Below are 14,954 nucleotides of genomic sequence, written 5' to 3'. Positions count from 1 at the left end.
GGTTCCTCCCACTGCCTGTTTGCCCTCCCCAAAGATGGCGACTGCCCCTTCGAGCTTCCAGCTCCAAGGCGCTTCTTATTGCTCCCTGGCCCACTGTAAAGATGGCGGCGGCCGCGGCGAGTCTGAGGCGAGCGGGTTGGGGGCTGCTACGCTGCCAGGCGGGTGAGGAGCAGCTCGTGCGGCGGGTGAGGGCGAGAAAGGGAGGGGGCCGCCTGCCGACCCCCCACTCCCTCCGCGCCCGGGAAACTGAGCCTGCGGCCGGAGCCTGAGCGGGGTTTGTGGGGCGGGGCGGGGAAAGGTGAGGCGAAGGGCAAGTGGCACCCAAGGGGCAAGGACGCCCCTGAACTCGCCTTGAGGGGCCGGGGAGGCGATTAATTGTGGCTCATTTGCGCAGTTCATGCAATCATTATACGCTGTTGTGTTAAATAACGCTCAGGGAAGGGAAAGAGCCACCGGGATTTCTGAACCCTCCGAAACTCAACCCTTGTCAGGCTGGTGTTTGTTGCTCATGTATTTATTATTATTAATCATGTACAATCAAAATGATAAATCATTTATTTAGTTGCTTTCAACCTCTTTACACCTGGTTTGAACGCTAAGCCATAGCTAAGCTTGGGCCATATAAAATATTATTATTGTTACCGCTATTATTTGTTTCATTTATTTATATTTATTTGTTGCAATTATATCCCACCTTCCCCTCCCCCCAAAGGAGCTTAAGGTGGCATGCATGATTTTCTTCCCCTCCTCATTCAAATCCCCACAACAACCCTGTGAAGTAGTGACTGGCCCCCAAGATCACCCAGTGGGCTTCATAACTGAGTGGGGATTTGAACACAGCTCTAGTCTAACACACCACTTCATCAAGGTGTGCAGGATGCAATTCCCCGAGTTTACTGCAGCCATTCCTCACACTCCTCTTGAATTTGGAGGAAGGGTAAGGTTTTGACTTCCTGGGCAAGTTTAATCCTGAGATTCTAAAGGGTCTATGATGCAAATACCAGCTTTAATTTGATTACTTGGAGTATGGCTTCAGATGAGTATCTGTGTCTACATATATGCATTATCCAAATGTCTACTGATCTGTTCACCAAGGAGCAGGAACTTACACTGAAGGAGCCTATGGACATGCCAACAAAGCTAACCAACCAACCAAACAAGTTTCTTGCATACTCACAATCAAATGATATTTGTTTAACCCAGACTTTTGCAGTGGCATAAAGCAGCTCAGCACATTCACTTGTTCAATTTCACTGAACAGAAATATGTCCTTCTGCAACAATAAAAGAAAAAGCATATTTGCCTGGACTGACAAACATATAGATAATTGCCAGTGTAATCTGGGTATGGGGCAATTATTGGCTAACATGCCACTTGCATTGGCTAACTTCTTTTGGCATGTTAGGACAGAGGCTTTCAAAGGTAATACTTGTTTGAAGTATCAGTGATGTATTGTACGAGCAGAACCCAGCCCTTTTGAGAGGACTAGAGCATATACAGGCTTAGTCTAGGTCCAAATCCTTGCTCATCCTTGCAAATTTAGAAGGTAGCCTTGAATAAGCCATTCTCTCTTGGTACCAGGCACTCCTATCTCATTGGCTAGTCTCATTGGGTTGCTTTGATTCTAAATTTTTATAACTGTACTTCAAAAATGAAGTTGATGTGGTTAATAAAGACAATAGTTTGTCTTACTGAACTGGTTTCTGTTTCAGTCTTCAGACGCCAGCTATACCCAGTGCAACGTGCCATTCAGTCTGCAGCTGTGCTGCGGAGAGCGTCAGATGAGCAGAAACAACAGCCCCCACAGTCTTCCACCCAGCAGCATTTGGAGTCAGAGCCAGTGGGGGAGCAGCATGATCAAGAGCATCCACACTTACACCCCAGGTAACCTGCATTCTCCCACCACCACTTAAAGCTCTGAGAGATCTCATTTCCCACAAACTCACAACCAGTTCTGGTGTAATGCTTTGTATTGCAAGCAGGATGTGATATTTCTGCATCCCTGGGGAGGCATGTTCCTATGTGTTCTTTTGAAGCTGGCATCTCTTTCCCATGCCTGTAATCCCAGGATGACGTGAGCAGCATTGCAGTGTGTCTTCTTTTACTGCCCCCACAAAATCCATACTGATCTTGTGATGAGCAGATCCCTGGATTTATCAGAGGAGGCATCAATGCCCTTGTAAATGTTAACAGACTAGCATTGTGTACACTGAACAAGCAAAAGTTTGAGCACAGGAAACTGGGGGCAGCTTTTAAGTTGGCAGGAATTATGAAGGCAATGGAAAAGCGATATGGAAGACCAAAATGGGAGACTCCTTGGTATTTGAGGGTGTGACTTTGTATTTTTATTCTCCTAGTTACACGGATCAGGGAGGTGAAGAATCAGAGGGCTATGAAAGTGAGGAACAGCTGCAGCATCAAATCCTGACAGCAGCTCTGGAGTTTGTCCCCACTCATGGCTGGACAGCAGATGCTATTGCAGAGGGAGCCAAGGTAGCTATCAAGAGGACTGATGTGCTAAGAGGTGCAGGGAGCATCTGCATGAGGTGCTAAACACAGCAATGCTAACCATGTCTACTCAGAAGTAAATTCTGGTGAATTCAGTAGGGCTTAAACTCAAGTAAGAGGAGTTAGAATTACAGCCTTTGTAAGCTTTTAACTGTTGTGGTGGTCCCAGAACAATTCTTATTTTATGTGGGTGCTGAGAGGTTTGCGACAAAGAACTTAAAACTTTGCAGAGCTATAACTCTGAGAGTTGCCTGGTGGGGAGCCATTGCAATTAACCCATATAAAAAGTTTTTTGACCACAATGGGTCTTTACCCACAAAGCACATGCAAGACATGACGTAAATCTTGCCTTGAGGGCTCCTACATTCTAGGAATCTGTTTCTACTTTCTGCAGATGGAAAACAGTAATTTGGAGGATGTTTTTGGATTATATCATTGCAATGCAGAGGGATTAGCTGTAGGATCCTTAAAAACATAGTGTAGAGCAGAACTGCATGAGTTTTAACAGCAGCATGAAAGCTACTCTGCACATGAGTTAGGGCCATAATGTAGAGCGACAGTGTTGGCCACAGCATTGTTGCTTTGCTTGGAATGCTTGTACCAAACAGGCTGTAGAACAGTATTGCCTGCTTTCTGGCTCCTGGGTAATTTACCTGTTCAACCTGTTTCCCTTCTTCCTTTTAGTCACTGGGTCTCTCTGTTGCTGCAGCAGGGCTCTTTCACAATGATGGCAGCGAACTGATCCTGCACTTTGTTGCACAGTGTAACTCCAAGCTGACTGAACTTTTAGAGGAGCAACACAAACTGGTGCAGCTCGGTCAAGCAGAGTGAGTACTGGTCACCGCAGCTGCTGTGGGAGGTTAGTTATTGTGCCACCATTTCAGGCAGAAACACAACAGGTGACAATTGTATGTTGCCACAGAAAGCCTAACAGTGGAATCTGGTCACAAGGAGGGCACTTGTGAGGTAGTTTCCCTAATGCATCTTGCTACCAATTTTTAATTAAAGAATAAAATCACAATAAATGCTCTTTTCCTTTTAAAGGAAGAAGAAGACAGACCAGTTTCTGAAGGATGCTTTGGAGGCCAGGCTGCGAATGTTGATTCCATATATTGAAAAATGGCCCCAGGTACAAACCTAACATTATTTTTGAAAACATGGGATATCCCTTAGTGTCACCTATGTTCATTGCTTTGTATAGCAGAATTGGTATATTTCTTATATTTCCCTGGGAAGCCAGGTGGTTGACATTAAAGTAGGGATTTCCACATATTAGGGAGGTATTGGAAGAGTGGAGGGGAAAGAATGTCTCTTCCCCCCTTCTCCCTTCCTGAACAGCTGTCCCTCTCCCCCTTGTGGCATGAGTAGCACTACTAGGCTGCTATTCTAGGATGGATGGAACCTTGAACAGAAGCACTTGTTATGGAGGGCAGGGATATGCTACAACATTGAGTTGCAGATCACCCTTGCTGTTGTCATATGGAGGGCAGGGATATGCTACAACATTGAGTTGCAGATCACCCTTGCTGTTGTCATTGTCACCCCAAATTCCTTAAAGGAAGAGTGATTGATTATTTAATTCATGTACCACTTAATATATTTAAAATATTTCTAAGTGGTGTACAGAAAACTGAAGCGACATCATAAACAAAATATTTCTAAAAAATACAGATACATATAAAAATGTTACATTAATTAAGATTCTAAAAATCAGTATCAGTTCATTTCCCTTCTGACACACTCTCCTCTCTCAGCCTCCGAGTTCTCATCCAAGGACCAAACTCACTCAGCTTACCCACCAAAGTCTTACTATGAGAAGAGTTCCTGGAAACAGCAGACATCACCAGGGGTGCCCAAACTTTTTTCAAAGAGGGCCAGATTTGATGAAATGAACATGTGTGAGGGCCGACCAAAGTTGAGCTTTTTTAAGGATTTTACCCCAGGACATATACTGCCACAGGGGCTGGATTAAATCGACCAGCGGGTCAGATTTCTGGGTGGGTCCAAGGTGGATGATACTTCCTCAGGCTTCCCATAGCTGTGTCCCATTCAGCTCTACTCTCCACACTCAGTTCCAGGTACAGCAGGTTTATTGAGCTTTCCAGTGGGTCCAGAGGATGGAAAGAGGGCCCCCTCCACTCTCAATGGCTCTTTCTTCACCCTCTGTCCTCATCTCCTTCCCCAGCTGCTTATACCTCTCTCTGTTTATCCAGTCAACAGTGCTGTCATGTTGATTAGGGTGAGAGATGGTAACCTGACCGGAGTGCGGGGTGGGGAAGCAATTCCTTTCACTTTTTCAGATCCTAAGGGCCTTTAGTAGCAGTCATCTTCTTGGAATCACAAAATAGCAAACATATCCATAATTTATTTTTCCTATTCAAGTATGATAGGAAACTCAAGCTTGAGTTAGATTGCTCCTGGTATCAAAGTTTGAACTGGATTTCTCTGTGAATTGCTTTAGGCCTCTGGTGGCTGCCATTGCTAGGTTTTTACGGTAATAAAAAGCATTACCAATGTTTTCTGTCCCATAAGATGGGCACAGGCAGTGGAGTTGAAGCTATGATGTATGCAGAAATGGCAAGGAATCAGTACTGGGAAGACTTGTATAGCAGGAATAGCCAACATGGTGCCCCCCCAGATGTTGCTCCCCTCACCCCTGACCATTGGCTATGCTATCTAGGGTTGATTAGACTTCCAAAAAAATGATGTTGGATTACTCCTGTTGCAGATTAAAACAAGGTGTATAGAAAAGGGGGGAGGAAAGTGTGGGTGAAGAGTGTTTCTCCTTGCCTCATTAATTTATCTGGCTGTTCCTCCTCCCTAGGCTATTAGTGTGCTGTTGCTGCCGCACAATATCCCAGCCAGCCTAAACCTCCTGACGAGCATGGTGGATGACATGTGGCACTACGCAGGAGACCAGTCCACCGATGTAAGTCTGAGCAAGACACAGATGTTGATAGGACTTTGGGGAGCAACAGGAAAGCTTGAAATGTTCTGCCTTGCATGATAAATACATTCTGGGCTGTGCTTGGGAAAATTATGCAGTTCAAACACTTGCGGTGCTAAAAAGCTTTCAGGATTTTGGTTTCCAAAGAGCTTGGGGTATGATGGTCCCTCTTTATTGCATTAGCAACAGTCACTCTCTGAAAAAGGAGGACACAAGGAGGATACAACTCTTAAGCCCCAAGGGTCCAAAAAGCCCTGTAGGTAGGATCAGAACTGTTGTAACACAGGGCCCCCTCATACCATGGAGCTGATCTAGGATGATACCATGGTCGATGGTATCAAAAGCTGCAGCAAGATTGAGAAGGAGCAAAGTTGCACTCCCTTTGTTCTGTTCTCGATAAAGATCATCCATCAGGGTGACTAAGGCCAGTTCAGTCCCATGACCAGACCTGAACCCAGATTGAAACAGGACTAGATAATCCATATAAGCCAAGGGTGCCTGCAGCTGCCCTGCCACAACTCTCCACTACCTTCCTTTAAAGTGGGTATTTGTTATTGGTTGGTAGTTAGCTCAGACTAAACCAGCAGGTCGAGAGCTGGCTTCTTTAGAAGTGGCTGCACTGCTGCTGCTCATTAATCACACCCAGCTAATCAGATCCCCTCTGCTAGTTTTAATAAAGCAACAAGGGCAGGGCTCAAGAGGCCATGCGGTTGGGCATAGAGTTGCAAGCACCTTGTACATATCGTCAGTCTGCATAAGCTAAAATTAAATATGCAGCTCATCCAAGTGTGTCTGGGCAGGTAAGGATAATGGGTGACTGGGCTCTCACTGGCCCTCTGCTTAGTGGTGTGCCCAGTCATTCTGTCAGCAAATTAAAACAAAAACCAGACTTAAGTTACAATGTTTATATATCACTTTTCTTGAAGACACCTAAGGTGAGAAATTAAAGCCTTATAAAAACTATTAAAAGAAACATAATAATGCAAACTAAAACGACCCAATCAAAGCAGACAGCACTTCTATAAACTGGATATATTTGAAACTGACAGAATATTAGCTTACAGTACTGTGTAAGGTTTTTTAATTATAACATTGTTTTCCTTTTATAGAAAGAAACAAAGTGGAATGTATTTATTTAAGTGACACACACAGAGAGTTGAACTGGCCATTTGCCACAGTTCTGCTGCTCAGTATCCCACCTCCAGCCGGGACAACAGAAAGTGATGGATGTTCTTTGAAAACTCGTAAGCAGCTCCCTAAAAATACCCAGGGCTTATGAGAGCCATCAACTTTCTAGCAGGAAATAATAGCAAAGTAAATTATATCTTAATTAAAGTAATTAATGAATTACTTGACCTATTGCATTTACATAAGTAAGGGGTAGGAAAAGCTTAGTGGGTCTTGTTAATGAATGACTTTAATAAACTTGTGTGAGGATAAAATAGCAGCCACTGCAGTGACAAATAAGTAGCACACAGACAAATTAAAGGAATAAACCAGAAAGCCAAATAAAAGACAGTGCTCACACCAGGAAACTAAGGTTCTTTTTGGAGTATGCAAATTGTGGATGAACTTGTTAAAATATTCAGCCTTACAAATAGTGCTTAATTTTCTTCCCTCTCCCTCTCCCCCTCCCCCCGAGCTTTCTTGGAAACTGGAAAAGTGCCTTTGCGTTGCAGGCAGGACTTCATTGCAACTATTGTGGATGGCACCAGATATGTTCATTAGGTAGTTGCAAATGAATCCAATTTTCCACTTTGGTTAACGACAGTTTGAGAAATGATAAAAAGAAATAGGAGAATGTCGTTTGTTATAATGGATTTTGAGTGACATGTTTTTTGAAGTTTCGACAGGCTGAATGATATAGTAATTGGTTCTCAGCTGTGGTGTGCCTAACATAGTTTTATGTAACCTATGAACTGATTAATGCCCCAAACAGATGCTGGTTCAATAATAATCTCTACTTTGCTGATCTGGAGGATCCCGACTGTCCTTTTTGTGTTTTTTGTGTTAATCCCTGGTTTATATGCTTGATAGACAGGTACTGGGTTGATTTCTTGGGCAAAATTTCTATTCTACTAGAAGGTATGTGCCGAATTATTTTCAGAGGGTTGTTTAATTGTTTAAGTGAAATCCTGAACATATGTATACAAAAGTAAGTACCACCAAGTTCAATGCAATATGTTTCCATATAAATGGACATAGGATTGTAGTCCTTGTATGTTGCAATAAAAAGACAGAATATCGTGACACCTTCAACATTTATTGTCCGTGGGGTTTCATGCGGCTGGTTTACCAGCTAGTTTGACTGAACTTCGTGCTTTGGGACTAGTTACTAGGCTAACGTGGAGCAAGGCCAGTTTGTTTTTCAGCTCAGCAGTGGTGGTTGGTGGTGTTTTTAAAGCTAGGATGGTGAATAGAGAGATTTTGCACTGGGCTGTGATCCAGTAGTCTGTAGAAATAAATGGGCTGTGCAATAGAGACCCATGAAAATCTGCTGGGTTCCATTTACATACTAGAATCTTTCATCCGTCAGTCCTAGGAAGGAGTGATGCTTCAGTGCAAAATAATCACACAGCTCTACATTTGCTGTGTACTACTACTACTACTACTACTACTAATAATAATAATAATATGCTGCCCATCTGACAGCTTTGCCCCAGCCACTCTGGGCATCTCCCAAAAGAACTCATTGCAGAATCCAGCAGTTCTTGGTGAATAATTAGGGTTCACTTGTCACAGAAATCTAGGTTTAAAAATAATAATGCAGGGTTCAAGTGCTACTACTGGTCATGGATGGGATAATTTCATACTGGTATAGCCTGTGAAGTCTTAATTTCTTACAGGAACTCATGTAACTTTGTCTCTTGGTTTCTACTCTTACAGATAAACTGGTACACTCGCCGAGCAGTGCTTGCTGGCATTTACAACACTACAGAGCTAGTGATGATTCAGGACTCCTCTCCTGACTTTGAGGAGACTTGGTCCTTCTTACAAAACAGAATAGCTGATGCCATGAACATGGGACACACAGCTAAGCAGGTAATCCATTTATAAACAGCACAGTCTTCTGTGGCACATGTGAACTGTAGCTTTGGTCATACTTTCATATGTGTGTGTTTAAACCCAAGAAGTAACTTCACCTGACTGTTAAAGCCAGCCTTCCCCAACCTGCTTTCCTCCATTTTTTTGGACTACAGTGGTACCTCGGGTTACATACGCTTCAGGTTGCATATGCTTCAGGTTACAGACTTTGCTAACCCAGAAATAGTACCTCAGGTTAAGAACTTTGCTTCAGGAAGAGAACAGAAATCTTGCTCCAGGGGCGTGGCAGCAGCATGAGGCCCCATTAGCTAAAGTGGTGCTTCAGGTTAAGAACAGTTTCAGGTTAAGAACGGACCTCAGGAATGAATTAAGTCCTTAACCCAAGGTACCACTGTACAATGCTCATAAACCCCAGCCAGCTTGGTCATATAATGCTGGAGCTGATGGGAGTTGTAATCCATAGCTTCTGTAGGGCACCAGGCTGGGAAAAGGCCAGTTTAAGCCATAGGTGGGGAACTTTCATGGGGTTAAGGAGTCATTCGCTTGAGGGGAAAGTGGGGAGGACAAGAGTCAGAAGTGGGCTAACAGAAGGCGCCTTTTTTTGCCTCTGCCCCATTCGTAAACATCCGTTCATGCATCTCCCCCATTTGCAAACATACAACTATTCACACATCCATCCATTCACATACCTCTAAATATTTAGGACGCACATATTTTGCAAATAATTAGGATTTGGGTTCAGAATATCTTTTTAATTGACTGTTACATTTTATGAATGCTAAATTGTATTCTTAGTCTAATTTAGGAGATTTAATGCTTAGCTGCTGTCACACAGTGTTCTGTGTAGAGCTACTGGGAATTCTAGAAGCAAGTTTTCATTGATTCAGATTTGGGGAGATGGGTGTGGGGAAGAGAACTGTGCCTTTGATAGCCCCAAACCAACCATTTTGTTGGCTGTTGGCTCACTCCTCTCTGCCCAGTGCACCAATCTAGCCTCCAGAATCCTCAATCTTTCCTGGGTGTTCCACAAGAACATGCGCACAGTCCTGAGGTCCTATGACAGGTTTGGGTAGACTCATTGAAATTAATGGAAGTGACTAACTAGAGTCCATTAATTTCAGCTCTAAGTAAAACATAGGTGGATACAACCATTCTTGTATATAAACTCATGGTGGCAGCTAAAGTGGATGGGCCAAAGCCTACCTGAAGTTTCTCTCTCATTCTCCTCTCCGCAATCCATCAGAAAGATGAGAGTGCTGGAGGCAGGCAGACACTTCTCCTCAGATGGCACTGCTTCAATCTCCACATGCTGTTATGAGAATTCCCTGTGTACCTATCTGCCTGCCTCCAGCTCTCTCTGCCTTCTCTTTCCATCTCCCTCATTTTTTCTCGTGGCTGCAGTTTGATCATGGTGAGAGCAAGAGAGATGGAGGAGAGAAAGAGAGTGGTAGGCATGCATGTGAGGTCAGAGGCATGGCAACAGAGTGCTGTAGCTAGAGTGCCTTTTGGAAAGATGTTCCAGTCTAGTCATTATTCTCAGGTGTCTCATTTTGTTGGTGTGCCTGCCTGCCTGCCTGCCTGCAGGGCTCTTGTCCTGTCTATCTGGTTCACCTTGTGGCTGTGACTACCTTGCAGCAAGGGGAATGTGAGAGACTTAAAGTGAGAAGAGAGACCCTGGAGTCTGGGATGCACAGATGAAGAAGCTCTGGCAGACCAAGCCCAGTCCACCAGTTCCCCATCCCTTAGTCCAGGGTTAGGGAACCATTATCCTGCTGAGGGTGCATTTCCTCAGGGCTAGTTTGTTAGGGGCCAGAGCCAAAGTGGGTGGAATTTGCAGCATCACAGGATTTAATAGGTCTCCCCCTCTCTCCTCCATCTCTCTCTGTTTCAGCTTTCTTCTGTTTCCCACCCCCTCCATTAACACAGGTTGGAACTAATTGTTTGTCACAGTCTTTTTCTCCCTCACTCTTTTCATTGCTCTTTCTATTTTGGCTCTGTCCCATTTATGGTATTTTCCCCGGGCACACACTGTCTCTTTCTCTCTGTCTCTCTCCCACACACATACACCTGACATATATGGGAAAGTGATACCCAGAGGGATGGCAAAGAGAACAAGAGTAGACCTGCAGTGTTTGGAGGGTCACGTGTAATTAAGCAGCTGCCAGGTTGTAGGTCCCCCTTTGGCTGGGCTGAAACCTGCCTTGCCTTGCCAATTAGGAGTGTATTTTAAGACTCCTTAATGTGCATTGGCAGCCAGTTCTCTACTTACCTGCACCTGACATTGCATAGGATATCAGATGTGAGGGGGCATGTGGGTGTAGTTTGGGGGGAAATGGCCAAAGATTCTACACCCCTGCATTAAAAACATGCAGCATTTTGCTGACAAAGTTGGAACCTTGTTTCAGACAGGTACACAGATTGCCGGGCAAAGTCTAGCACTACCCCCATCTGTGCAACCTATGAAAAGGGCTCTGGTGGCACATACTAGGCCCTGCCTACGTGCTGTGGTGATAGCATTGGAAAGAACCATTATATTATCACCCACATAGTTGCAGTCAATCCATCTGTGCAGCTTCTCATAACTTTGCAATGCTTCGTTCTCATACAGGCCCTGGTGGAGAATGTAAGTTAATTATTCACATTAAGGAGAAGAAGTGGCACTCAATGCGATACACTTTATTGGTCTCTGAATTAAATCGGACTAATTTGCTTAGAAAATCTTCCTGGAGATTTCTAAGCAAGTCTTTTGTTAGTGTTGGAGCTGCTGCTGTGATGTTAATCAATTGCGTTTGTTCCAATTGTGCCTGGTGTTTGCTGTATACGTGCAGGTCTTTGGATCCCGCTGAGATCCTAAGATTGCATGTCACTGTAGTGCCGTTTCAGGTTTCTACAGATACTGCCGGCCAAATAGCATGTACTTGCTGTCAGCTCTATCACTGTAGAATAACTCTTAGGAAGTATCCTTATGCTGAGTCAGACAGGACTCTTTCTCAGCCCTGTCAGAAACTGAACATGGCGCACTCTACATGCAAAGCAGATACGCTCTGCCACTGAGCTACAGCCTTTCCATATTGGGCTGGTCCACCAATGCAAAACCAGCACAAAGCACAATATTTCAGTGCTTGTGTTTTGTTTCCTAGGTGCAGGCAACAGGAGAAGCCCTTGTCCAGGGACTGATGGGTGCTGCTGTCACTGTAAGTAATGCCAGACACAGGATTTCCTCAGGTTGTTGCATACCAAACAGCTCCCCCCCCCCCCCCGGGAAATTATTGATGCAATAATGGATGTGGAGGAATGCAAAAGGAAATGGTTGCTTGTATGTTCTTTTTTATTATTAAAAAGAAAGGATCCGCAAGGTAGTCTTACTTGCAGAATTTCCCAGATTAATCTGTATGGATGCGTTGGCGCACAATGTTTTTCATTACTCAAGAATCCTTCAAACAGCAGAGGTATATAAAGCCAGCTTGGGATCAAATTACTTGCAGGATCGCCTTACTCATATATGCTTACTCAGCTGCTTCAATCTGCAGAACTGGAACTGTTACAGAGGCCACATAATACTTGAGCTGCATTTGTAAGAAATTGGTTTTTTAGTGTGGCAGCACCTAAACTTTGGAATTCCCTGCCTATTTGTATTAGGCAGGCACCTTCCCTATACCCTTCAGTGCCTGCATAAAACATGTTTGTTTAGGTAAGCCTGTTTAGCCATGTAGAATATTGACATGTATTTTTTATTTTTTGCTATAGTTGATTTTAATTATATTTTAAATAACTGTTTTTACGGATAATTTTAGTGTTTTGTTTTATATATTGTTAAACCGCTTAGAGGTTTTTTACAAATCCAGCAGCATATACATTTTGTTAAACGAATCCAGAATAAAATGTAAAATTGCTTAGTTAGTGAGCAACCACAAGAAGTGTAGGAATTCTCTCTATAATCTGTTGCTGCCCGATGCCCTTCCTTGAAAGCTGTTGCCTTCACATTTTTATCTTCCCAGTCCACTTTCCTGCCAAGCTATCTGTGTGTGTTATGCAGGGTTCTGGTGTATGTTTTGGGGCAACATGTTCATGTCCTCCAGAGTACTGACCAGGCCTATTTGGGCCTCACTTACCATCCTAAGTGAATGGGAACATGCCCTGAAACACATGGTGCATGTTTCAGAGAAATATTGTGAAGGGGTGGGGGCAAGCTTTTTTTCAAAAAAGTTTGCTCACCTTATTGATCTTATTCTCACTGAGGGACTCCTTCTCTGTAACACCATTTGAAAACCACAGCTTGCTAGAGTTAATTTTCCCAGTCATAAGGAGCAGTCATAAGGAGCAGTGGCCTGTTTGCAGCAAGTAATTTTCTCATTGGCCTTATATTTAATGACATATTATTTGTGAACCAAACAGATACGGAATCTCACAGGACTGAACCAACGTCGATAAGATGGAAGAGTTGGGAGAGGGAGTTCCAAGACCCAAAAAGAGGAGGAATCCCATCGCAAGAAGTTTAAACTGTTTCCACAATTTTTCTAGTACTATTAAAACACACATTAAAGGTTGTCAGCCTAGCGTGAGAACCTTTTTTCCTGGGCTGTGTAAATGTCACAACCTGGTTTTCTGGTGATGATGCCGCTCCTGATGCTTGACCCAGTCAGCAAAAACTAATAATTAGGGAGGGTCCATTTTTAGAAGATTATGTGAATGAAAGTTGGTAACCAAAAGTGTCTTGCTTTCATTCACCCCCACATTTGCTATCTATGTGTCTGACTCAGAGGTTGCTGCATCATTGGGAGACATGGCAGCACTGTGCCAAATTTAGTGGTTCTGCTCCAACTCTCAATACATTTCTGCTCAGGAAGGATCACATCATCACTGTAGGCTTCTGTTGATGTTTTGTCACTGCTTTCAGTTCTCTTCCAGGACTATTTGCATGAAAGCTGATGGCAACTGTAGCTTGAAAGCCCAGCTGTTGAATAGCCATCAGAGTTCTATTGCAAATGTATAATTTTCTCTGTTCCTGGACACTGACATGTCTGTAAATTAATAATAATAAAAATTCAAACAGCCTTCTGTGTAAGTTTGCAGCTTCTTCATTCTGAGATTCATTCAGTCTTTTGGCATAAATAGTATCATCTGAGATCCACAGTAATGGTACAACAAATGCAAGTTTTGCTATTTTGGGAAGGACTGATACATGCACACACATTTTCATGCCCTGTGTGAGTGAACGAGCTGTCACAGAATGTTGCCTGAAGTCACTTTGAACATCAAGGGAGGCAATTCAGCTGCCGGTTATGTTAATCTAGTTGTGTTGGACTCAAGGCTTAATATTACTTGAGTCAGTGCTTTTCTTTTTCTACTCCGTCATGAAGCTCATTGGGTGGCCTTTGGCCAGTCACTGTTTCTTGGCCTAGCCTACCTCACAGGGTTGTTGTGGGGGATTTTATGGGGATGTGGAGGGAACAATGCCACTTTGAGCTCCTTGGAGGAAGGATGGGATATACATCTAATCAATAAAATAAAATCCCAAGAGCTCACAGGCCTCTTCAAGCCTGGTTAAAAAAACTTCTATCTCCCTGCATTCTGATTCAAACCAAAGCTGTTTCTGGTTCTGTGTCCCTTCCCAGCTCTAATGAGTGTCACATTTTTAAGGCTGGAAATTCTAGACAATTAACAATACAATCCTGGAGCTCATCAAGCAAAACCATCACAGTGATTTCATAGCCAGCTCATAACAGAGACACAAGTCAATCCGTCTTAGCCAGACATTTAAGGGGGGCCTGAGGTGCTAGTGTCTCGGCATCCTTTTGTCCTTGAGAAACTGAAGCAACTGTATGGTTTCAAAGGGTCAACACCCTCTCATTCACACCCCATTGTATCATTCTCTCTAAACTGTTATCGTCTATTGTATAATACAATGCGCCATCGAATCTAATGCACACCCTAATTTTCACGACGTAATCTGGCCAAAAAAGGTGTGCATTACATTTGAGTTAATATGGTATAAATTGTATGATGATAATAATAATAATAATCTGAGACCGGAATAGGGAGTAATGTTTGTTTATTGACCAAGCAGTTCCATTTTAAAAAACAAAACAACCAAAACATGTTTGGCAACCCCCACGTCCGCACCCCCCTCCCCACAATCTGTGCATCAAATAATCCTGAGCCAACCTCTTCTCCATTCACAGCCTGTCCAAGCATTTGCATGTCCCAGCCTTCATGCCACATCCCCCTCCATAGGATACTAACTAATTTATGTGATAACTGCCCCCTGCCCCCCTACTGACAGTCCATTAACAGAGCTGCCTGGCTCTGTCACTCTTCCCCCTTGGCTCCCTGCTACTCCAGACTCCTCATGCTGGAAAGGCCAGGCTGTTTTGGCTGCCCCTCCCAAGGCTTTTCCAAGAGGAAAAGGGGCCAGCAGAGTTGGATCTTCAGATTTACATGCCCAAATTCTATG

The 14,954-nt window shown here is 43.7% G+C and overlaps 1 protein-coding gene across 1 annotated transcript; it reads left to right on the top strand.

Annotated features, from left to right (window-relative positions):
- The first annotated feature begins 3 nt into the window (after window positions 1-3).
- On the top strand, window positions 4-13,554 carry COQ9 (coenzyme Q9). Its single transcript, XM_079988471.1, has 9 exons — window positions 4-162; window positions 1,713-1,884; window positions 2,358-2,493; window positions 3,193-3,335; window positions 3,553-3,637; window positions 5,333-5,437; window positions 8,342-8,497; window positions 11,641-11,694; window positions 12,896-13,554. Exons 1-9 carry the CDS (start codon window positions 102-104, stop codon window positions 12,929-12,931), a joined length of 948 nt encoding a protein of 315 aa, XP_079844597.1. The 5' UTR covers window positions 4-101; the 3' UTR covers window positions 12,932-13,554.
- The last annotated feature ends 1,400 nt before the right edge of the window (window positions 13,555-14,954 follow it).

Source organism: Podarcis cretensis, assembly GCF_951804945.1.
Source record: "Podarcis cretensis genome assembly, chromosome: 8".
Classification (NCBI taxonomy): domain Eukaryota; kingdom Metazoa; phylum Chordata; class Lepidosauria; order Squamata; family Lacertidae; genus Podarcis; species Podarcis cretensis.
This window is presented reverse-complemented; position numbering and strand designations above follow the sequence as displayed.